Source organism: Alexandromys fortis, unplaced genomic scaffold (assembly GCF_014885135.2).
Source record: "Alexandromys fortis isolate MF-2015 unplaced genomic scaffold, M_Fortis_MF-2015_v1.1 scaffold_21, whole genome shotgun sequence".
NCBI classification, from domain to species: domain Eukaryota; kingdom Metazoa; phylum Chordata; class Mammalia; order Rodentia; family Cricetidae; genus Alexandromys; species Alexandromys fortis.
Genome location: NW_026067905.1, coordinates 1,057,584 through 1,083,866, shown reverse-complemented (window position 1 = coordinate 1,083,866; position 26,283 = coordinate 1,057,584). Strand labels below are relative to the sequence as shown.

The 26,283-nt window shown below is 45.5% G+C and overlaps 1 protein-coding gene across 1 annotated transcript in view; it reads right to left on the bottom strand.

Moving 5' to 3' along the window:
• The window catches only part of St8sia1 (ST8 alpha-N-acetyl-neuraminide alpha-2,8-sialyltransferase 1), a 129,649-nt gene extending 104,446 nt beyond the window's left edge, over positions 1 to 25,203 (bottom strand). Inside the window, exon 1 of the mRNA XM_050135296.1 lies at positions 24,314 to 25,203. Coding sequence (XP_049991253.1) covers positions 24,314 to 24,549 — 236 coding nt within the window. The 5' untranslated portion in view covers positions 24,550 to 25,203. The remainder of the gene's footprint in view (positions 1 to 24,313) is intronic.
• Positions 25,204 to 26,283: the final 1,080 nt, after the last annotated feature.

Here is a 26,283-nt window from a genome sequence, read left to right as displayed (position 1 = left end):
CAACAGTACAGAAGAACTTTGCATGACTGTTCACCGGTGAGATGTCTCTTCCAAATTCTAGAGTTTTGGAAGCTGCTTACAATGCACTTCCTGTTAACTTAGGTAATAATCCTTCTGGCATCTTTGATGAAGTTGAAGAATAGATAGTTATAATTATAGTTTTCCTTGTTATGATAAAGATAAAGTAAATATAAATATTGTAACTATAATTCTTGCTTGATACCTGTTTTGTTATATGTAATTTTACTATATTAAAGTTAAAACCTTCCCTTTTATTTTATACAGAAAAGGGGAGGTAATGTGGGATTCCCCTCTACATGCTGTGAATATGTTTTATTGCCACTGGTTAATAATGAAGATGCTTTTGGCCAGCAGCTTAACAGAATAAAGCTAGGCAAGAAAATTGAATGCTGAGACAAAGAAAATGGAGTCAAGAGAAGCCATGTAGCCACTTGCAGGCGACAGACACCTACACTGGAGCCCACTGGAACCTTGCTGGTAAGCCACAGCCATGTGGTGATACACAGATTGATAGAAATGGATTAATTTAAGATATAAGAGTTAGTCAGAAATATGCTTAAGCTATTGGCCAAACAGTACTGTGATTAATAAAGATTTATGTGTGATTATTTTGGGAGTCTGGGTGGCCAGGAAACAAACAAGCAGCCTCTCCCAAAACACATGCACATGCATGCACATGCATATACACAGACACACTTACATGCAGACATGCATACACTCACTTGCATACTGATACACACACACATGTACAGGCATGCCTGTGTACCCCTGAAGATAAACACATGAACCTCTATGAATTCCATTCTTATTTCAAAGGTGAAGAATTATTCTAAAACATTCCCTGTCTCCTCTAAATAAACACATACTACAAATGTTCCATCCTGACTCTATTTCCCAAGTCACTTTTGGGCAGAATACTGGGACAACAGGATCCTAGCAATAGGATCCCAGGTGATAAAACGGGAAGACAGTACAAAGTGAATGACATCTTCTATAGGCTATCATTTAGATTTGTAACAACACCCCTTCTCAGGATCATCTAATTTTTTTTAAAGAATCATGAATATTTAGTTACAAAATACTAGAATTATCACATCTTCATTTACCCAAGACTCTCATTCAGTCTGCAAGGAAGCCTGGCTGCCATGGCACACTTGGCAGAGGAGCAACGCCTCCTTTGTGTGGGAGACACGCACAGATCCGATCTCCACAGCTGTCAGAGCAGCATCAGTGTTGTGGGGAGTGAACTATGATTTTCCAATTGCTATTGTGTTTGTTGGCAAATACAACTTGGTCATTGCTGCATTAGCCAAGAAGTAAATTATAATTGCATTTAAAGTGTCAACCAAGAATGGTCACAGAAGTGGAAACGATGTGTAAAAATAATTTGAAACTTAAATTTTTACAAAAACCTGGGATAGCATTGTAAAAAAACACTTAAAACTTTATACAGCTATGTAGGCAGCATTCTTGGGTGTGTCGTTATTGCATGTTTTACAGTGCAATGGTTGAACCCAAGGTCTTGAGCATACCAGGCAAGGACTCTAATTCCAGTCTTTTCTTCCAAGGCTAACATCTTCTGAAAGTTTTCATCAGAGCATTTTATTAACTCAGTAAACACATTATTATTTGAGACCTATAAAACCCTTTGATATGTAGGAATGGGAATTTATAAATTAATGCTACTTTATACTGTAATTTTTGGAAAAAAGACTTTAATCTGAGATAAATTCAAAGCAGAATTATTCATGAATCTACTGGCATCATCATAGGTCAAGGTCCGCAGGCTCCCCTGAATTTTAATTCTGGCTTAACATCTCACTGCACAGGAGACCTGGAGTGTGGGCTGCAGTTTCTCTAGACCTCTATCTTCTCATCATGAAAGCAGAAACAAAGTAACACCTACTTAACACTCTTAATCCACACAGGCAGAGCCCTTTGCACAGAATCTGCTAGATTTCTCAAAGGTAACCAATAGTATTTATTATCAATTGGCTCTTTTTTTTTTCAACACAAGAAAATAGGTTAAACAAGAACAAGAAAGATCAGGGCACAGAAGCCTCCAAGTAAATACACTTGGGTTTTGCCAACAAAGAAGACTATGCTCACACAGAATAGATATTGGGAGATATATTTCCTCACAGAAACCATTGAGGATAGAAAATGGAATAATATCTAAGGACAAAGAAAATGAGAAGAGGATTCTAGCCTGTGACAGATAAGGCCCAGATAACTATTTGTCCACAAATACCACCATCAGTCAGTAAATGTGGACAAGAAGTTCAAGACCTGGCATGTTCAACAACACAAAGGGATCCTGGGAAGGTCTCTTAGTTGAGCCACTACTGATGAATTGAAGTGTGAGGGCAAGGCACAAATTTTCATGATTGGTACTTTATCTTGTCATGGTTTGAATGTGAAATGTCCTGCTGGTGTGGGATAATTGTGTTCTGTCAATTATATTTTAAATAAATGCTGATTGGTCAATAGCTAGGCAGGAAGTATAAGCAGGACAACCAGACAGGAAGTAGAGGCAGGGCAATGAGAATTCTGGGAAGAGGGAAGCTCTTTCTGCAGTCCTGGCCCAGCCACAGAAGAAGCAAGATGTGACTGCCTTGCTGAAAAAGGTACTGAGCCATGTGGCTAGCACAGATAAGAATAATAAAGTGCATCTGCTTTCACTTTCAGTAAAACTTGTTTGCTACAGCTATATCCCTGTGTGTGCATCTGTGTCACTAATTTCTCCTCAGCCAAAGTGTAGAACCAAAAGAAAGCTCCTAACATTGATATATGCTCCCCAGTATATGTGTCTGTGCACACACATGTCTGAGTGTGCTATGGGATAAGGCGTGCATTGTTGGAGGAGGGCCACCTCTTGGTTCCCAGCTGCTCATCCCCAAAATAATCATACAAAAACTATACTATTTAAAACACTGCTTGGTCCATAAGCTCTAGCTTCCTATTGGCTAACTCTTACATATAAATTTAACCCATTGTAGTAATCTGTGTATTGCTACATGGCTATGGCTTACCAGCAAGATTCCAACCAGTGTCTGTCTCTGGCAGGGCTACATGACTTCTCCCTGACTCTGCCCTTCTTTCTCCCAGCATTCAGTCCAGTCCTCCGTGCCTAGCTCTGCCCTGTCCTGCCCTGCTCTGCTTTAGGCTCAAAGCAGTTCAATATTCATTAATAGTAATCACAGCCCAAAGAGGAAAATCCTACATCAGTGCACATGGAGTAAGCACTTTAGAATCTTAGAGATGTGAGCTGACTATAAACTGCCTGCCTTGTGAGCAGAGGGCCCCAGGTCTACTCCCCAACGGCACCTAGGTAAAAGCCTAGTGTGGAGGCGAACTTGCTATCCCAGGGCTGGGAGGTGATGACATGAGGATCCCTAGCACTCAGTGCCCAGCAAGCAGGCCTACTCATTGAACTTCTGATTCAGTGAACAGTCATGTCTCAAAAAAACCAAGGGGGGTGGCCTCTGATGAACAACACCCAAGGGCAATCTCTGGCTTCCACATGCATACAAGCACACAGCCTGGTGCAGCTGCATGCATTCACATGTGTGTGCACACACAGGCATGCACACTGAGAACTGAGCTCATTTCTCTGAGGAGACTACAAGAAATGAATAGGCTATCCAGAGGCTGCCCCTATCCAGCCTCACTAGCTCAATCCCACCAGATCCAAAGCAGCTGGAGCACAATGGTTGAGACCCTGTGAAGCCATCCAAGACCCTGCATGAGAGGGTAGCCATGCACGCTTTCCGACTTCAAACTCACTATAGACCGTCAGTCGTCAGGAGTGTTCAGAGTTAGCCGCTTCACATGCTCAGTTCGTGCTGACCAAAACAAGTTAAATCTCCTCAGTTCGTGAGCTCATGGCAATAACTAACTTTGCTCACCAGAACGCGTACTGAGCAGAGCTCGTGAAAACCATCAATGCATTGCTAATAAAATAGCTGTCCTGAGACAAGAAGAATCCCACCTAATGACTGGCAGAAGACTTTAAAGGGAAGGGGGAAATGATCGCGGACTCAGTGGGCAGAGGGAAAGACAATTCCAGGCACAAACAGACCATGTGTATCTACCTGGCCCCTCCATCTGAGGCAGCAGCACTGGAGGATCCCATCTTATTTAACATAAGTTGTCTCCCCACCCCCATCACACATACTCTAGGCTGGCGTCAATTCCCATGCTGCTGAGGACAAGCTTGAATTCGTGATCCTCCTGCCTCCACCTCCTCAGTGTGGGGAGTTCAGGAAGTATCGCCTTGTGCAGCATGTGCCATGCTGGGGATCAAAGCCAGGACTTGGGCAATGCTCAGGGAGCACTCTGCCAACTGGGCTATGGCCTGGTTCCCCCTCCTCTGTTAACTTTACAAGTCATTTCCTTATCCGAGGACTCTTCACTGAGGTCTCTTTGCCCATTCTATGCTATCCCACCTGCATTCTAGATTTGGCTCATAGAAAGATTTTACTTTGTCTTAACGAATTACTCTGTCAACTGTATACACTATTGAGCTCAGCGTGATGATTCAGTACATGTATACAGTCTACAGCCAAGTGACCACCTGGAAGTGCCTGTCGTGTCTTGAATATTTCCATCTCCTTAATTAAAACAACTTCTTTAGTAACATACAATTTTACATATTTACAGGGTGCAGTGTAGTCACTTCTTATTTGTAAAGATTTGTTTAACTTTAAGTCATTAAAAGATTATGGTTTAAATTACGTGTTGGTATGTGCATGTGAGTGCATTGCCTGTGGAGGCCAGAAGAGGGCGGCAGGTTGCCTACCACTGCAGGTCCTGAGAACAGAACTCCAGTCCTCTGCAAGAGCACTATGTGCTGTTCACCTCTGAGCCATGCCTCCAGCCTCTCTGTGTGTTGACCAAATCACCATAATTAAGTCTCACCTCCCTACCATTTCTTTTGTGTGGAACCAGGACCTCTTCCTGCTACTCAGGAAATATCTGATAGATTATTATGAACCCATTGCCCCTTTATGTGATAGAACATCGGAACTGATTGTACTTCTATGGTTTACAAACCATTATCCAACCGCCCTTCTCTCCTACTTTCCGAGACGCTGGGGTACTTGTGACACAGTCAGCTGGAAGATTCTGAGGTTTGATGACACATTCAGCTGCACTTTTTCACACATGAGAATGAGCTGTGGGTGTATCCTGTGTCTGCCTCGTTTCACTAACACAATATCCTCTGATTCCATCCACCTTGCTACAAATGATATGGCATCATCCTGTTTAAACAGCTAAATAATATTCCACTCTATGGATTTATCATAATCTTATCATCTCTTCATCTGCTGGCAGTGGGGGATTGACTGTGGATATTTCTCAGATAAGCAAATGCCACACCCAATGGACACACAGCCAGATACAGACATGCAGACCTGCAGTGGGACACCCACAATGCATAGAAGGTTTTCAGCTTCTTGAGGTCTCCATACTGGCTGTATCACTTTATATTTTCACCGTTCGCTTTTCCACAGGTCCTCACCAGCAGCTACTACTTTCTACCTTTTTGTTAAAACAAACAAACAAACAAAAAACAAAAAAGCAAAACCAACCCTTTAGAGATATCTCACTGTGGCTTTGATCTGCATCTCCCTGATGCAATGAACTTCAATACTTTCAGCACTTTTTCCAAGATCTGGTGATTAGTTTGTGATCTAGCAAACAAAGCTTTCCTGAAGAGCAGAGTGCAGAGCTAAACCATTAGTTAGCCAGAGGGCCGGCAGTGGGGGCACACACCTTTAATCCCAGTATTTGGGAGTCACATGCCTTTAATCCCAGCACTGGGGAAGTGGAAACAGGAAGGGATATGGCTAGGTAGAGAGGGCTATAAAGCGGGAGGAGACAGGAGCTCAGGGCATTCAGTCTGAGGATTTGTGGAGACAGGATCTTGCCCCCTTTGGTCTGAAGATTTGGTGGCAGTAAGAGGTTTCTCTGGTGACTCGCTCCTTTATTTGTCTGATCTTTCAGCACTTACCTCGACTCTGGGTTTTTATTATCAGGACCAATTAGAATTTGTGCTATGCACAGATTTACAAATCTTTGGAGTCTTTTCTAAGAATCAACTTTTAACTCCTATCTCTGTCTCCATACCTGTCCTGCCAACTTACACACACATATACACACAACACACATACACATGACACACACACAGAGACATAGACACACACAGAGACCCTGGACACACATGCACACCTACACAAACACATACCACACATGAAGACAGACACATATACAGAAAGAGACGGACACACACACATATACCACACATGCACACACACACACACACACCATAGAGATCTGTGGTCCTGGTACCATGAATATCTGTTCCGCAGAGCAGGCAATAGCTACCAAACCTGCTGAGTCCCATCCTAACTGCTCAAGATCTCCTTTTATTTTTCTCATATAATTAATTTCTGTCTAAACCAACCATTCAGCACCAGCTCTCAATCAAAAATCATGTCTCCTGTGTCATTATTAGCTCTTACAGAAATTACAGACGGGCTGCCACATCTCCTGGGCATCTAGGTAGGTTCTGGTGGTGGAACTCCGGTCTTTATGTTCGCATAGCAAGCACGCTAAGCCATCTCCCTACCCTCACACGCCAAGGTCTCAAGCCGAGTTTCCCATCTGCCGAGCAGAGTGGGGTGAGCATCCATCCCTCCACAAAGACCCAAGCTGTTTTCCTTCCCTCTCCAGGGCTTCTCTCCTAAAATAATGGCCTTTCCAGAATCCGGATCCTTTGAATTTCAGCATCTCCCAGGGAGCCGTTTCCTGTCAAACTGGCCGTCTTATGGTTGCTCAGCACAGGAGGAAAGTCAGGGCAGCCCAAAAAAATCAGGGAAGTTAGGGAAGACCCTTCACACACACACACACACACACACACACACACACACACACACACACACACACCTCTCCTCACAGTGGCACAGTGATTGGCCGTTCTTAGTCCCAACTTGACCATGTCATGATCTGGTCACCACAAAGGCAATCTGGATAGTTACGAAATCAGTGGCAGACTTCCAGGGCAGGTGAAGCAGCCTGCGTTCTGGGATCAGTCTTAGTGACTAGACTTACTGTATCCAGAAACAGTATGCAGGAAGGATGGAGAAGAAAGAGCTTAGAAACAAGTTAGCAGCCAGAGAGAGGCATTTCCAACTTTCCTTTTTCAATTGTGAGAGGAGGAGCTCTTGGGAGATGGGGGTGGGGGTGGGGTGAGCATGCACCAATCATGTAGAACAAGTGGAGGACAGAGGAAAAAAGAGTTGCAAGTCAACTCTCTTTCCATCGTGGGTTTCAGGGATTTGAAGGGAGGTTGTCAAGCTTGCATGACAACCACTTTTCCCGGCTAACCCATCTTGCTGGCCCCCAAGTCCTTTCTATTTAGGTTGCATGGGGGCAATGTTTATAGAATGAGTTGGGAGCAGAGAATCCTGAACCTGAATCCTTCCTCAGACCCTCTGCAGCCTTTCCTTCCTCCCTGAGGAGAGCTGTGATCTAAGGTCACAGAGTCGGAAATCAGTGGATGGTGAGAGCGAAGTGAGGAGAGGGAGAGAGAATAGAAAAATTCAGCTGGAGAACCACAGGAGAAAACCCTGAATTCATACTCATTAAAGAAAAAGAAAGCAGAAGAAATTAATGCAAGGAAGGAGGAGAGAAAATATCACACATAGATGCAAGAGACATAGATCAACATATAGCTAGCAAATATAAATAAAAAGGACTATCCAGAAAAAACGTACTTGGAAAACTTTAGTGAGAAACTTAGATGTACATAACAATTAATACCTTTCTTGTATATAAACTTATTAGACACTATAGTGCATGAGATATCATAAAATTATTTCAATAAAAATATGGGAATCCATGAGAAACAAGCCTGGATACTTCATTTAGGGAAATAGAATAAGCATTGAATATTAATTAAATGTAGCTTATGCTCAGGCAGGAAGTTTCAATTTTGTAGTAAGAATGCATAAATTAATGCAAGTCAATAAGAAGTTTCAGTGAAGGTGAAGAACTCTCTAAGAGGAAACTGTGACAAGCAAAGAAAACAGTAACTGGTCCCCTATCAGATATTAAAATAGCTGGGAACAGTGGTACATGCCTTTGCCTATCAGATATTAAAATAACTGGGTATGTTAGTACATGCCTTGGACCCCAGCAGTCAGGAGGCAGAAGCAGGCAGACTTCCATGAGTTTGAGGCCAACTTGCTCTAATGATATAGTGAGCTCCAGGCCAGGCAGACCTATCCCAAACAAACAAACAAACAAGAGCATCAAAAATCCTAAAACGTCACTGCACAACTACAGCTATTGAGTAAATCTGACTTTTGAATAAAAATAGGAACAAAACAGAGGAGGAAAAGTAGGACTCCCAAATCAGAGTACAGGCAGATGACATTGCACAACCCTGGGGACGGGGGAATCTTCTGATTTGGGTTTTTCTAGTGATGTCACGAGAATGAATAGTGGGGGTCAGGTCAACAGCTCACTACACTGAAAGAACAAAACAAAACAAAACATATGGATCTCACGAGTTAAATCATAAAAACACCAGATGGAAATATCTTGGGCTGTGGACATTGTCGTATCCTGCATCTGGACGACAACATCAGCCAGGTCCTGCCTGGCTTATTCGTCCATGCTTGGAGGGAAGTGTGAGGATTAAGAAACGACAGTAGAAAAAACAGAGATACAAAAGAAAAGACAGAGGCACAGGATAGTCGGGAGGGCAACCCAGTGAATACCGAAATTCACCCCGTGTTTATTTCTTATGGGCTTTATAGACCCCAATCAAAGAGAAGGGGGAAGACAAAAGACTTCTTTACCAAGATGCAAGATACAGAGTAATTACCTTGTCAATACCCAAAGCATCAACTAAACGCACCCTAGCTCAAAACATCCTGTTGGTAGCCAAACCTCTTGTCAATAACCTTGAAGAAACAAGAATCGGTCTGAACTCTCTACCCTTTGGTCAAGGTGGAACGAATCCACATCTGTGGGCTCTTCAGAGCATCGAGACATAAAGGTTTAAAACCTGTAAGTGGGGGCTGGAGAGGTGCATCAGCGCTGTGAAGCATGAAACACTCCTGCAGAGGACCTGAGTTTAGGTCTCAGAACCCATGTCAGGCAGCTCACAACTGCCTCTACCTCCAAATGCAGACAATCTGCTGCCTCTGGCCTCTGTGGACACCTACGTGTGCACACACCCACACACAGACACACAGTTTAAAAACAATGAAGGTAAAGAATTTTAAATAGTCATAAAATTTAGAAACCAATGACATCAATTTTCTGATGATTTCTAAGGTCTTTATAGAGAAAAACTAACATAAACACAAGGATGGTCGGAGACAAAGCCCGAGGAAAACCCCCGCCATGGGAATGCTCTGTAACATGCACACTGAGCGTGTTGTGCAGGGAAAGGACAGGACATGCCTAGCTACATGCTTTCATGTTGAGTAATTTCATAATCCAATTTACTAATTAATACATGTAACCATCCAATAAAACAATAGTAACAATTTAGCAACTGTTGTTTGAGGTGTGTGACAGTTACCCCCAGTGTTAGCAGTGATTCAGGCTCTGCTCTGCGGATCAGGGCTGTCTCAGCTGAACACTTCCTGCTCACATCTCTCCTGAAGTTGCAGTCAACTGTCAGTGGGAGCTGCGGTTTTCAGAGCAAGGACACCCTTCTCGGCTCCCATCCAGGGCTGCTGCTCACCTCAGCTCCTTCCCGGCCATTTACTAGAACTCAGTCTCCTACTGCACAGGCTTCTCCGCAGACTGCCGGGATGTCCCCACAGCAGGGCAGTGATCCAGCGGAGAGAAAGAGGCCATGCAAATGACGCCATGGCTGCTCTCACCATCATTTCTGCCGAATTCTGTTCTATTTTAGAAGTGAGTCACTAAGTGCAGCCCACACTCAAAATGAAAGAGGACAGCACAGGGCAAGGGTGCCAGGGAGGGGGACTCTGGGAAACTGGGAGATATCCTGGAGGCTGTGCATCAGTATATAGGATAAATGATAGGCACATGATAGATAGAAGATAGATGATATGATGATGTGAAGATAGATGATGATGATGATGAAGATAGATAGATAGATAGATAGATAGATAGATAGATAGATAGATAGATAGATGATAAATATATGATATATAATAAATGATAGTTGATAAATTATAAACATTAAGTGATTGGCAAATGTACAGATGGTTAATTGATTATAGGTAGATGACAAATGATAGGTAGATGATAGATACCTAGATAGGTTATAGGAAATAGATAAAAGGATGCTAGATGAAGCAGAGAATAGATAACTAGTGATAGCTAATAGATGCTAGATACATATAGAAAATTGATTGGTAGATGATAACTAGGTCAGCAATAGATAACAGATAAATAAATGCTAGATAGAAATGGATAGATTAGAGGATAGATACAGATGGTGAGAGAGTAGATTGACTGACAGATAAGATGTGGATGACACAGGCATATAAACTCACCCGCAGGAAGAATGTATGCAGCCCTGTTTGCTTAAAATAGCCCTCAGTCATGCCTGTAGTCCTGGCAAAATTGTACATTTCACCTCAAGCATTCAAGCTCAGATAACACGATGTGCTAGAGAGAACAACCCAGAAGGACACGTACGGAATCTAATGTTGCTGATCTGTGAGAAACGGTCCAGACAGTTTCTACACTGCATAGCACCCTTCCGTGAGCTTTATTGCACAAATACATGATTTTATTCTACACATGTGCGCCACGTCTCTGGGCAATCTTTCGGAGTAACACAAAACATTACCACAAAGACATTTTAGCAACAGGGTCTAAAGACCCCAAAGTAAAGTCCCTGAGGATGTCCACAGCCAATCAAAATGAGAGAAGCCACATTTTCACATAGCACCGAGCCTCTCTGTGCCCAGCGGCTCCACTACTGCTTCTCATAGGAGTGAGGCTCCAGCCCTGTGACCACAGCATGGTTAATAATATATTTTCAAGGCACGTGCCTCACAGGTGCCAAAAGCAGGAGGGGAGAAGGCCACAACAGAGGGGAAGTTAGGAGAGCAAAAGATTAGGAAATGTTAATGGATAAATTAAGGTTAAGAAGTATTTTATAGATAAGTAATGGATAAGTTATAGATAAGTAACAGATAAGTTAAGGTTAAGTAGTGTTTTATAGATAAGTAATGGATAAGTTGTATTAAGGTTAAGAAGTGTTTTATGAATAAGTGATAAGTTAGATTAAGGTTATGAATTGGTTTTATGTATTAGGATTAGTAGGATTAATAATTGTGATATTGAAGTGCCTGTGTGTTGCCCATGATCGATCCCCCATGCCTATTAAGATTGTAACCCCCATTGATGCATTGGATATTGAAGTTGCTAGTAAAGAATCATCATAAAAACAATTCTCTTGCTTGGTCTGGTTACTCATCACTCTCTGGGGAGAAGGGCACAGAGTCCTCATAGATATTACTCGAAAAGAACCTGGAGCTGAAGTCCCCCAGCTCGTAACAACTCAGTTTTATCACCCAGAGACACCAGACAGATGCAGAAAGAGCAGCGAGCCCCTTTCCTGCCCCAGGAAGGCCTGTGGCTTTGGTTATAAAGAACTCTTGATAGGAGCAGCATCAAAACTGCGCCATTAGAGGAAGTAAAAAGGGGATGGCGGTATTGGCTGATCTCTGAGATTTACCCTCCCGGGGAAACATGCAGACCCTGGTGTGTGCCTCACACCTGGAATTCCAGTGCTTGGGGGACTGGGCTTGAAAGGATAGTCACAGAGTTCTGAGCCAACCTGGGCTACACAGTGAGCAATCGGTCAGCCCTAGGCTACAAAAGTGAGACCCTATCTCGAAAGGAAAAATAAAAATAACAAGATTGCCATGGAAGGATACCAGAGTTTGACTGAAATCTCAGTGTGAAGACTGAAAACACTGGTCTCCTGTGGAAAGGAAGTTCCTGGGCCCTCACAAAAGGTCATTACCAACCATACAACCTTAGCTAAGTTTCTTAAGGTTCATGGGCTTCAGCCTCTCTACCAATAGAAGGACAAGCCTACAGGGCCACCAGGGTGATATCAGTATCCACCTTGAATCTTTCAGAGGGCAATGCTGGGCACTCCTTGAATGCTGGTCGCTACCACCAGGGGCCATCTTGGACAAACAGTCACAGCCTGCTTCTCTGTGGAAGAGGGGCAACAATATGTTCCTCACTCAGTTCTTGTAAATGTAGCACTACATATAATGCTTAACACAGAACCAACATACAGTAACCATAAAATAAACAGCTATCCTACTAGAAATATCATTGTCTGCAAAACAAAGCTTAAGATCTAGGGTTAGATCAACCGACACATTGCACAGACCGCGTGTAGCATGGTGCTTGCACGTAATTGGGGCTCGGTAAATGTTAATTAAATCCAAACTTAATTTCCCATATTGCATCTCTATTTTAAAAGCTTTTGGACTGTGTACAAGTGATAAATTTTGGAACCTGACACACACGGAGCAATCTTACAGCTTCGTTAGTGGGTCTCTCGGTTTGTCACAAGATTTTTCAGTGGGTTTCATGCTGGAGATGCAGGCGTTACTCTCAGTTGGTCTGGAGACAAGGTCTACTCCCGAGCTCCCTGGGCCAGGAAAAGAACCGAGAAAGAGCTGGCAGTAGGAGACACTGCTAGGCAAGACAACAGAACACAGTCACAGAGAGGGGAGAGGAGACAAAGAGAGAGGGAAAAGGAGGGGCGGAGGGGGAGGAAATGCAGGGAGAGATTGAGCACCACATTGTTTGATTAGGGTGTGCCTTCGTGGTAGAGTGTCTGCCTCCCACATATGAAGCCCTGTATTAGAATGACTGGTGTGAGGATACAAACTCAGTACACAAAATAGGAGGTTGTTTCCTCTTCTCTGTGACCTGCAGCCAACCCCATACAGAATCACCCTGGCTTTCCAAGTTCAGAACACCATCAGGTTTGGAGGCACCAAACAGGCCAAGGCTGAGAAGCCGGCCTCTCGGCAACCAGTGTACTCACACAGGGAAAGATTGAGAAGAACGTGGCAGCGGTGGAGTGTCGTGTTCTTACGTCACGGCTACTTCTCCAGAGGCAAGGAGGAAGCATGGGTTTTCTTCCCTGATAAACAGGGAGGAGAAGTATGGGAGGCCTCAAAGCAGGCACAGTGAACATCAAGGGAGTCTACAGCAAGGAGCAACAGGCATCCCTTCCCCGGATGGAAACTCTGCTCCTGGGCTGTGAGGAGAGCCAAGGAAGGAAAGAAAGAGATGCTACAGGCCACTGGGGTGGGGCAGTGACAAGCCAAGGTGGCACTCCCCGCCTGGAAAGGGAAGGGGCCGCCACTTGTGGGCTCAAGAGTCTACCTAAGAAGGAAGGTTGGGACCAGGCAAAGGAGGGGCTCCAGCCAGTGATTCAGTTCAACCGGGACCAAGGCAGTCAGAGACCCATCAAAACAGGTAAGTAGGGGAAGGTGGTGTGAGGAGCTAGCGGCACTGGAGGTGGCACAGTGTAGTGTAAGTGTTCTGCAGGATTGAACATTCTGTCCTGCAAGGAAGCTCCTGAAAGGGAAAGGCAAACAACTCAAAATAGCTTCAGGAAGTTCCTAAAACTGACCAGATTCATTCACTGCAAGATTAAGCAATAAAAGCTGGGAGACCTTCTCAACAGAGAGAAGCCAAACTGCAAAGAAGACTCTAGGACCAGACCAGGTTTTTGGAAGGAGCCAAACCCATCTGAGCTCCCCAAAAGAGGTTTAGAGCAGAGCACTTGGAAACGACACCCCACAGCCTGTTGAGCCACCTATAGGCTATGTGTTGTGCTCCAGGTCTCCCAGATTTTGTGAGTTGTCACCCAGGCTGCGATGGACTTTGGTGACATAGCTGTCTTTGAGTCATCCCTGTTCCTGTAAGTAACCCCAGTAAATCTCATTATTCAGCAAGTTGGACTTTGAAGGTATCCATACTTTGGTCTGTTCTGGGCTCCCTGGCTGGAGAGGGCAGCCATGGGTTGTGTCTCCCCAGGAAAAGTTTTGTCACACAACACAGTGGAGCTGTTATTAAGAAAATATAAGCCAGCCAGAAATGGTGGTAAACATCTATAATCCCAAAATCTGGGAGGTGGAAGCATGGGGATTGGGAGTTCAAGGTCACTCTTGGGTAGTTGGTAGTTAGTAGTTGGTAGGGCTACAAATAATGAGATGGGAGTTCCAGACCAGCCTGGGCTATAAGAAATCCTATCTCAAAAAAAGCAGAAAAATGATAATTTTGTTGCTACTTCAAATTGAGCTTCTCCTATTCCATCTCCTCTCTACCTTACCCCAGGTGGCTGGGCCAGTGCAGCAATGGCTTAGGCTCTGAGTGTTCCTGCCCAAGATGGCTGTATTCTATGGGTGACTGAGCTTAGCTTTCCCCATGAACTGATGCCTGCCCCTGTTTTAAAGTGCTTTTCCTTGACAGAAAGATATTCTAAGGTCTCCCATGTCCAGTCTTGGTACAGGCTAACTAGAAGGGTTTAGGCCTCTCTACATTTTACTAAATGCAGAAATACCCAATGAAATTCTGAAAGTGACATTGAATGTGTGCTTATTTTTTTCTTCCATTTAAAAAATGAATAAATAAAAAGAGTTAAAGACTTGAGATGTAGCCCAATTAGTGGAGGGCTTACCTAATGTGCAGAAGACCCTCGGATATACTCCAAAGGCCACATACTCCAAACACGGGCATGCAAGCCTGCAATTCAAGCACTCAGGAGGTAGAGGCAGGAGGATCAGGAGTTCAAAATCATCCTTGGTGACAGAGTGAGTTCATTGAGACCATTCTGGACCACATAATACCCTATCTCCAAAGAAAGGAAGAAAGTCAGATGTGGTGGCTCATACTTCCAATGCCAGCACTCAGATGACAGAAGCAGGGGATGAGTCCCCGGCTAGCCTCAAAGACAAACAACACAGCTGTGGGACTAGAGAACACTGCTGGCCTCTGCTGACCTGTTGTGTGCTCATTTGCTCCATGTGGGTGGAGCCTGTGTCCTTGGGGTTTGCAAGAAGCACACAGGGTCTGGAACAGGTGGGCCCTGAGTAGATACTTGCTCTCAAAGTAGTGAATGAAACTGTGCTAAATTAGCTGGAATCTGTTGGACCCTCAGTAGAACCCTCCCTCACAGGTACCAGACGGCTGTCTATCAGCTTCCACGACAATCCTACTTCCCTCCACCCAACAAACACTTAGTGGACATCAAACACAGGGCATGCCCACACTTGATGAGACTGAGGTATGGGTGGGGTGTGGGACAGATAAACAGAAACAGCTCTGAACACTGGCTCCCAAATACCAGAGGGGACGGTGTGGCTAGTCATTTTACCTAGGACCAAGGAGAATACAGCACAATGACAGAGGATGCTAACGGCCTCTCGCTCTACAGCGTACCGCCAGCAAATGCTGACCCAACCAAAGGTCATTATGGGGTTTTTGTCCCTTCATAACCCAACATCCCCCTTCTTGCAGAGTCACACGCTAAGCTTCTAATTTTAGGGGAAGGATTCCCAAAACTACAGTTGCAGTTACAATGTTTCTTCTACTTTATCTGAGCTGCTTTGCTCTTGCCATGACATCTCAACTTCTGCCTGAAGTAAGGCGGCCTTTCTTTTTATATTACAGTCTAATTTAATTACTGAAGACCTAGAAACGAACATGATGGCGGTGATTTGATAAGACACTGCTATTTTCCCATTCATGAAGCCAGTGTTAGTCACCTTCACTACAGGAAAGGAGATAGTTACAGGGAGAGACAGCGCGCGTACCACTGGCCCAAATAAAGGTCCTCCATGGGGAGGGGCCAGTGTCAGGCACAGTTCCAGTGTGGGGAAGCTGTCTTAGCGGCTTTGGCCTCTCGAAAATCCATCCGTGGGGAATTTCATCACTCTGATGCTCATTTTTGAGTCTGTGGCTTATGCAATCACCCTCTGCTCTTTTCAAAGATGGAAAAACCCAAAGTGCCCTTGGCCAGAGTCGATTACACTCTTTGAGCAACTGTCTGAGGCAGTCTGGGAACCGATGGTAGGAACGGCACTGCCCAGATGCTAATTCTCAGGCAGCTACAGGGCTCACACCTGTAACTCCAGCAGTTGGAACGCTGGGGCAAGAGGGCTGTGCCGAATTTGAAGACAACAGGGGGAGATCCTGTCTCACAAACAAGCAAGCAAACTGAAAAGATGCCAACTAGAGATGCTTTTGCCAAGAAGTGTCCATAGCAGATGCTCCAGGTCAAGGTTTCACATACACAGAGAAACACAGAGGGGCTGGAAGGCCATGACCAGCAAAGCTGGCTCCATGCCTCTCCTTTTCAAATAAAAACAGTGTTACCTTTAACATTTCAAAAGCAGAGCCATGCTCCCTCCCTCCCTCTTTTCCTCCTTACCTCCCTCCCTCCCTCTCTGAGATAGGGCTTCATGTATCCCAAGCCAGCTCTGATGATGATCTTGAATTCCTGAGTCTCCTGCCTCCATCTCAGAAGTCCTGGGATGATGACTGTCAATCAACAGGCCCAGTTTATGCAGTGCTGGGATTCCAACCCTGGCTTCCTGCTTGCTAGGCAAGCACTTACCAACCGAGCAATGTCCTCAGTCACAGAGCATGATTTTTGAAGGGACTTTTTACACACACACACAAATATATATATACATACATACATACATACAATAACCACTCACCAAAGACACAGAAAAATTTTTAAAGGGTCAATATACAACTTTTCCAGCAGCAAGAATTGCCCCTTATGAAAGCTAGCTGTTCTAACTTCTTGAAAACAACAATAGCAAAAAAAACTCACAATAAATGTTATTTTTCCAAAATAAAAATCATAAAGTTGTGTTATCACAATTTTGAAAATAACAATTACATGACCAAATGTCAGTAAGAATGACTTTAAGTAAATAAAGGAATATATAAAGCTAAGTCTACAAAACACACACAGCTGAGTGATAGAGACGTGCAAACCAATTTGTTTACACTGAGCACCAATAACAGCATTAAGATTTTTTTCTCCTTTTTACTAAATTTTAAATTGTTCTGCATTAAATGGTATTATTTCCAGAAATCAGACAGATAACAACACTATAAAATGCTCCAGTGAATGTGGGAAACGTGAAATCACGTATGTATTTCTCATATCAACTACGTCACTGATCTGAGTGCTTCATTCAAGTCAGCCTGTGCTCAGTACAGCCAGATGGACAGCTCCAGCAGGGACCTCGGCTGGTGCCAAGTGGAAGCCGAGAACCTCTGAGTCCAGCCCGGCTTCCTCTGCACTCAACCCCACCATTTGGGTTGCTTTCTCACTCAGTGACACAATAAGAAAATGGTTCCTCAAGCAGAGAGATCAATCAATGATGTTTGATCTCTGTGTGCTGTGAGTACCATTAATGAATAAAGAAACTGCCTTGGCCTGTTGATAGGGCAGCACTTAGGTAGGCGGGGAAGACAGAACTGAATTCTGGAAGGAAGAGGACAGAGTCAGAGACACCATGGAGCCGCTAGAGTCAGACATGCGGACGGAATCTTTGCCAGTAAACCACTGCCACATGGTGATATACAGATGAATAGAAATGGGTTAAATTAATATACGAGTTATCCAATAAGAAGCTAGAGTAAATGGACCAAACAGTGTTTTAATTAATATAGTTTCTGTGTGGTTATTTTGGTTCTGGGCGACCAGGATGAACAAGTGGCCGCCTCCTACAAATCAACTGCTTCAAAATTATCATAATAATATCAAAGCTGATGAACTACATATCTTGGGGTATTATATCTGTTCATTTCTTTTTTAATTGAAAATTTATTGTTGTTATTGTTGCTAGAGAGCGATTTAGATGGGGGTCTTACTATGTATGGAGCCTAGGCTGCCCTCAAACTCATAACAATCCTCCCAATTGCTAGGATTATAGGTGTGCACTACTAGGTTCAGGATTCAATTTCTCATCGATTCAACCAATGTTACTAGACATGGGATTTTATAAAGTCGGGAACCCCATTTTGATTCCTTGCATTCCCCGCCACACATTGGCCCATAAGAACCATTCTGACAGTTGGCATGGCTGATGGACAAATGGCTGATAACTTATAATACATCTGTTGTCTTCCTCAGCAGGCCACAAGCCACAATTGCAGCTTCCTCAGTAGCCAGTATGGAAGGCAGAGTACATGAGAGGGTCACATTCCATTGCCACGTAGCTCTTCACTGAACGGACAATTGTAGGCATAGAATGTGCCTCAAGACACAGCTACTAATTAGAAATTATTCAGCCAGCACCTAACCCCTTCAAGGTAAGTGGACACTAACAGTCAAGACCCCAAAGGATTAAATGGATTATTTGAAATCCAAGCACTGGAAACAGGAGGATCAGGAGCACAAGGCTAGCTTTCACTACACAATGAACTCAAGGCTAGCCTGGGCTATTGTAGGGAGGACAGGAGTCAACACCATTCCAAGATGACCCACAGACTTCAAACAAGCCACGCCCTAACCTGGCATACATAATCATTTGGTTAGCTTAATTAATTTCCTAAATTAGTCCCCTCTCTTTGGTGAGAAACTGAACTCAGGGCCACCACACATTCTAGACAAATGCTCCACAGCACGCCGCTTCCTCTTTTCACTAGTTTCATTTTGAGACAGGGTCTTCAGGTAGTGGAAAATGACTCCAGAGCCCAGGCAAGTCTTGAACTTCCTGACTCAGCTTTCCGGGTAGCTCTAATCGTGTGTGCATGCCATAAAGGAGACAGAGAAGGGCTGGGTAAATGTTTCTTGTCATGCCAGGGTAAGGACCTGAGTTTGAGTCCCCAGGTACAAGGTATGGGTATGGTACCATGCATCTTCCATCCCGGTCCCCCTGCAGTGAGGTGGGAGGTGGATCCATGAGAAGCCCAAGAAGCTCGTGGGCCTGTCTGTAGTGCATGCAATGTCCATGAAACAGACTCGGCCTCACAGTAAAAGGTGGGGTTACCCTGACATACCTGCTCCTGCATTTATACAAAGGATAAAAGAACAGAGAGGAGGAAGGCGAGGAAGAAGAGTCTGTAACAGCCCAGTAGGGGAAGTCTAAAGAAATCCAAGCTGAGGAGTGTCTATGGCTGGAGCATCAGTTACACACTAGATCCCGTTGTGGGCATTTCCAGTGCATTACCTAAACTGACCTCAGCACAATCCTACAAGGAACATTCTTACAGGCCAGTAAGCAAGAAAGACGGAGCTGCTCAAGAGCACCCACAGCAAGGTGCTCTCGGGTTAATCAGGGCTAATGTCAGAAGCACTCTTTACAGCCAAGTCACACACGTACTCCCAAGAGGTCAGTGGGAAGTAGTCTGTGCAGGGCAGGACGAGGTGATCAGAGGAAAGGAAAGCCCAGGTCAAAGGAGAGATGCACAAAACTAACCCAGCCTGGTGTGTTTCTAGGACAATAATGAGGCCAGCGCTACTGCCTTTATTATACAAACCAGACTGGATGGAGGATGACCCCGGGAAGGGAAATCAAGGTCTGACTGATCACAAAAGGTCTGTGTGATGCCTCCATTGCCCACCACCATCAGAAGAGGAGCTAGAGGCTTAAACAGCTCCACACTGGGAAGCCAACTCTTCAGGATTCAGGAGTTTTGGTTCCTGAATCTCTCTGATTCCCACAGTTTCATCTGTAAAAGCAGAGAATTTTTTTTAAAAGAATCTACTTTATAGAGTTGCTTTGGGGACGAGTGCTAAGAACGAGGCTGAGGACATTTTATAGCCAACCAATCTTAATGATAGATTTTTATTTTCTGTAATGATTATTGCTAAGCCCCTATTTTAAGGCATAGCATAACTGTAACATTTTATTATGGTTTGGATTTTTGTTTGTGTGATTTCTTTTGAGACAGAGCCTCCCTATATGGCCTGAAACTATGATGCTCACTGTGTCACAGCCTCCCAAGTGTTGAGACTACAAGTGTGTACTGACTCACAGCTTTTAGCTTATTCTCTTAACTATCGAAACTTATTGCACCAACTTGTTCCCAGGCTACTTTTTACAAGCTGATGCTATAATCCCTTGCCATAGCAGCCACTTGGTGTGCACGCCATGTACTGACAGCTGTGCCCTTCTCACCAGGACCATGTGGCAACATCTACAGCTGGAGAGGTACAGAGAGGGGAATTCCTGTTGCTCAATGGCCACCCAGCCTGCTTAGCGAGCTCCAGGTTCATGGAGAGACCCTGACTCAAAAATAAAACAAGGTAGATGGTATTTCAGGAGTGACACCTGAAGCTGACTTCTGGCATCTACACGCATGTGCACACATGTGCTCTGCATTTGGGTGCGTACACACAGATATTTTGATGTAGTAATACATTCTCTGTCCCCTAGATTCCCTCAAGGGAGCAACACTGTTGGTTCCTATCTCACAAGGAAGAGCCATAAAGGGATTCAGAGATTGGAACCAGGCCTCCACTGATGTTCTGAGTCTCCATCGGTGACTTGAGAACTCCACACAGCAATCACATACATCCTTCTCTGATGGAAACAGCCTTCCACCCACAACCCCATTTTACTCTCCTTTAAGGCTTTTAACTAACCCCATCTCCTCTCTGAGTTCCCTCCCCCCCACTTGAAGTATAAGTAGCAAGTTTTGTGAACTTCCCCGGTGGCCCTGGAATGGAAAAGAGATGTGGCCAGTGTTCTGTGTGCACTCAGTTCCCTACAGCTCTCGTGGAATTTTCACACATCTTATTTCACAAGGCGGGAAAGGAAGCCGGAGGGCTGTTTGCCTCAACAATGAGCCACTAGTAGGAAGAATCATAACCACATTCAGACGTTCCCAGTGTCTTCTCAGGCATGCTACCTCTCTTCAGTGCCTCAACATCCTGTCGGTTACATCCACATCCACTTAGGTTTGCTCCTCCCATAGGAGTCCAGAAAGTCCTGCTTTAGGAACCAAGATGGATCATTTTTATCCATGTTTACAAGTTCCTCAAGGGAACTAATGTTGACAAAACAGGCAAGGATCCTGGAAAGATGTCGAAGCGGTAAGAGCACTTGGTGCTTTTGTGGAGAACCCTAGTTCAGTTCCCAGTACCCGATCCACAACCACCTACAATTCCAGTGCCAGAGGATCCAACGTCTTCTCCTGTCCTCTGTGGACACACAGTGTTGTACATGCATGCAGGCAAAACAATTATACCCACAAGCAAGAATAAGTAAATCCTTTTGAAAGACAGCGCAGACAAGGCCCTCACGGAGCTGGCACTGGTTGGTTGGTTTGGCTGCAGTGTTATTGTTGGTGCCATGTCAGGTGTTAAGAATAAAGCCTTACACAGACGTCCTGGATGGGGGCTCATTTAGAAGAGCAAATGGATTGAGAAATAAGCTTACAGAGACATAAGCACTCCTCCAGCTTAGCACAACCATGTAAGCAGTCCATCCAGAGGAGCCGGAGGACCACGGGCTTCCAGAATGAGGCTGGGTAATCCACCACCACGTGAGAGACTGGGGTGTCCCCTGCTAGTTCACAGCCTGCACGGCTCTGCACTGCTGGGTTGCTGTCTCCTAAGCTGTTTTACAACACTGCCTGACCCACAGGTTCTGGCGTGGGAATACTGAATCAGAAAAACTGGGATCCAGTGTGTGGAAGATCATCGGGGCTGCAGGGTTGGAAGCAGGAAGGTTCCCTCTTATGGATGGGACTTGATGGTGTTTCCAACTTGTTTATTCTCTGAATTGTCATTTGTCCCTAGTGAGAGGTCAGCTCTTACCAGCCTATGTAATTGGGCTCTGGGGGCCTGACACAGCAGCCACGCACTAGGTATAGACTAAGCGATTGCAAACACATGCCTATATGGACATCTCTCTGTGTATATAGATGATACTATCCCAGGTTCATCAACAAGTTTGTCTCTCTCCTCACAGAAATACACAGTGTCTATACGTGCACACATCTGCGCATCTGTGAAGATGTCTAAGACCTAACAAAGGTATGTGGTTGCCGAAGAGCGGACTCTATAATGTCACAAAGACCTCTGAGTCACCTGTCTATCACAAACACACACTCACACCCATCAACTAATCATGCAGATGTTTAAAAACTGAGGACTTTTATAAATGCTCAGGGTTTTTAGTTTAAATTTCTCAAGTCTCTCTAAACTCTTTGTCTCTGATTAGTTTAATCGGTTTGAGCAAGGAGAAAAGCACAGACAAGCGTGTCTATAAATGTGACAGGCGACATATTCAGAACTCCTCCAGGCAGGCCAGATGTCCTCTCTACAGTGGCAACATGTGCAGGAAGTTAGAGTCTATGATGAGCACACACTGGCCATTCTCTGGCTTCGCAAGGTACCAGAAACTAGTACCAGACCACAGCCCAGCCCTGGGAAGGACATCTTATTGTCAGCATCTTATCAATAAGAAAGTCAAGATTCCAAGAGCTGAGTAACTTGCTGAAGAGACTATGCCCTCCTGTGACACAGGCATTGTGCAAACTCTAGACTCTAATTTGAAGTTTAAGTTGTTTCAATGAAGTAAGTGCTTCTCGCACACTTTTACAGGCACTGATTTTGAAGGATGTGTGCTTAGGCACATTTGATGGTGTATGGACTTCACCTAAGTCATTCTCTGAACACAGAAAGCGAGTTAAAGGATGAAGATCCCCCACACACGGGTTAAAGACAGTAACAAGTAGGCACATCTCAGAGACCATTCTCCTGTGTTTATACACTATGAAGCCCTTTGCACTTGGCCAAGTCTGCTCAAAGAAATCTATTTTCTAACAAGATGTGTGTGTGTGTTTTCTAACAGGTATACAAACATACACACACACATATATATGTATATATATATATATATTCCTTCATGGCAAGCCAGTGGGACATTCTTAACTCATTTCTATCCATTTCTCAAACAGAAAAATGCCTTCAGTCTGTAAGGAGTCGCTGGGGGTGTGTGCATTCCACCTGCCTTAGAGCTCAAAGGTCAGCGGTGTGACAGTGAGAGTCAGTTCATCTCTGACTTTCAAGGGCAGTGGAATTATTTTCAGAACTTCTGACAAAGTGAAGAAAGTGGTTGGGGGCTGAGAAAAAGATAGAGTTCCTTAATCTGAAAGAAAAATGTCAGCTGCCTTCATCTAGATTCTGGAGGAACCATTTAACCTCTGACCTAAGGAGGGAAATTATTTATTTTTAAAAGATTTTACTTTAGATCATAAGCCCGGTGGGAAAGGTTTCCATTGGCTCTTGCCTGACTGTGAACTCCTCCCTCAGACTATCAGAAGAGGCCAGCTAGGCAACAGGGCACCAGGGGCTGAGGTACAAAGGCACTGCCCTCAGGTCATTCAGTCAGCTGGGCTGGTCAATCGGTTCCCCAACATTCCGGTAATAAGCACTCCAAGGTAGCCACCCAACCCCTGCTGTAACCCTGTCTCCTGCTCCTTAAATAAAAACCTCCCCTAAGAGGAGAAACTACTAGCTCTGCGCTGACCCTACTTCAGACCTGGCCTTGGGTTTCATTTGTTTTCTGATTTTAAGCGCTTCTGTCACATGCATGTCCCAGAGTCTGAACTAAGAAAAAAAAAAGAAGAAGAAGAAGCCAGGCACCTTTTTGAAGTGGTAAAGATTCTAGTGTCTGCACTTTGTCTTAGGTAGTGAATGACCTTGGGCTAGTAACTTGTTCTACCAAAAAACTGACCAGAAGAGAAAATATATCATCAAAATGTTGTTGAAATTTCAACACAAAAGTCACGCGGTTCCGGCACTTAGTAGGTGATGGCACACTGCACAAAGCCGGGGCAGAGGGCAGGGGGGGTCACAACGACATGGCTGGTTTTCAGGTGTTCCTGACTTGCCTATAATTCCAGCGCGTTTGATTTGTTACCATTTGCCCTCCGAACACCTATTAACCTATTTCTAGCTTACTTCTTAGCACCAAACCATCTGCGGAGTCCAAGAAATAAATTCTCTGAAAGTAGCAGGGATTAAGTTGTTGCCCTTCCCACCGACCGGAGCTGGGCCAATTGCAATGGAACGCGGACTTGAAAATAACACATGCAAAGGTATCTGATACACCTCTTGGGGGTAAGGGATGGGACAGAGACCCTGACTTAAGTTGCTAGGTTGGGCATGGTGCAGAGGGAGCAGGACAGGGAAGCCTCACAGATGACCCTGTTCTCTGCACACTAGTAGGAAGAGATGCTGGAGGGAGCAGTGTCCAGTCATAGGTACCTGAAGACCCTAGCGGCGGTCTGGTTCCTCCTCCAAGCGGTGCGCTGTGCCAGCACTCCTTGTATGATCTCCTTCTCATTGGGTAGCCGGTAGACAGGGAAGACGTAGAGCCAACAGAGTACCACCACACAGAGGGCACTGGCTCCCACGGGTAGCCGGGTACGCGGGAACTTCCATGCCAGTATGGCCATTGCCCCTCTGGATGTGTGTAGCCGGGCCCGCCCGCAGGGGCCCATCACAGTCTCAGAGTCCCAGAGTCGGTGGTGGGAGCCTCAGCACAATGCTAGGTGAAGTGGCAGGGGAAGGTGTCCCCACGGCCGGTCCCCCATGCACACACACCTTTGGCTTTCTTGTATGCACTGCTGGGGAACCCCCACCACGGTCCCAGAGGTCAGTTACAAGGATCTTCTCCAATGCAACTTTTCCCACGGATTTCTTGCTAGAGGAAGTGGCCCCCGGGTAAGTCACGAGCCATGGTCGTTTTCCCTGCAGAGGCGAGTGCTGGAGGGGTCTGGAGGAGAGTAGTGGGGTTGGCTGCTACCGCCCTTACAGTCGCCCTCGGCTGAGGTCCTGAAAGAGGTGCCGATGGCTCCGGGACATCTGACCCACTGTGTCCCTTTCAGAAAGAGATGCTCTTGCGCCCTGCACCGCCCTTTCCCCGCCTCCTGCGCCGCCGCGGTGCGGTGCCCGGCACCCCTCAGACGTGCTCTCCCCGCCGCTCCAAGTCCTTGGAAATTTCCACGGCGGCGGCCCGGGGACCGCTACCCAGCCCCCAGTGCTTCGGTCTTGCCCGCCGCCGGGACCCTCGCTCCACTCCCCTCCAGAGCAGGCTGAGAACTCGCTCTCATCAGTTCATTCAGAGTCGCACCGCAGCCTTCCGCTGCACCCTGGACTCTGCAGACACGCGCCCCTGGATTGGTGGAAATCAAGGTCTCCCCCGCCCTCCCCCACCCACGAAATTGCCTCTCGCGACCGGCTTGGGGCCGCAACACTAGCCCAGGGCGCAGGCCCCTCGCCGCTGCCCTTGTTCTCTGCCGAGAGAAGCAGACAATAAGAACAACGGCCCCTCTGGTGCATGCATGCACACATACACACACACACACACACACACACACACACACATATATATATAAACTGGGGATCCCCCCACCCTGCTTGCTCGGGCTTCTGTCACCTTCGCCTTTCTGCAACTGATTGGTTATAAACGAGCAGCGAGGAGGCTGGAGAAGATTTATTCCTTCCTGAGCTTCCTTAACCAGATCAGCCCGTCCGCGAGCTATGATTCCAGGCACGCACGCGCATACACACACACACACACACACACACACACACACACACACACACACACAGAGAGAGAGAGAGAGAGAGAGAGAGAGAGAGAGAGAGAGAGAGAGAGAGAGAGAGAGAGAGAGAGAGAGAGAGAGAGATGCTGGCGGGCACGAGGGAGGTGCGTGCACACCGGGGTCCGCCACCTTGCCTCAGCCCTGTAGAGAGCAGAGCTGCATCCACACGTGCAAGTGGTTGGTGCCCCAAGCAGCAGACCTTGGGGGAGATAACGGCTCCCCTGCCTCTGTAGATTAAAGAGCTGTTTATTCTTAAAAGACTGCAGTGGCAAGCTTATCACAACCACGACCTTGGAAAAGTGCCACCCGCCTGGACCCGCCTAGTGGAGGGACGCACTGTAAGCCATTTCTGCTCGCCCAAGCAGGAGACAAAAAAGCTCGGTACCTCCTAGCGGCTGCCTATTCTATTTGCTTAAGCATCCTGTACAAGGACAAAGAAGAAAGTCTGCAGCCTCCAAAACCAGCCAGCTTAGTCATCACCAAGCCAAAATCTCAGACCACCACAGTTCCATTTGTTCAGCTGTGAGCAACATTCTAGACGGTCCATACCGAATACTTTGTGCCCTACCGTCTTCTTCTAGTACCTTCCAGCACAAAGACGTGAAACTTGAGACGTTGGTGCAGTTA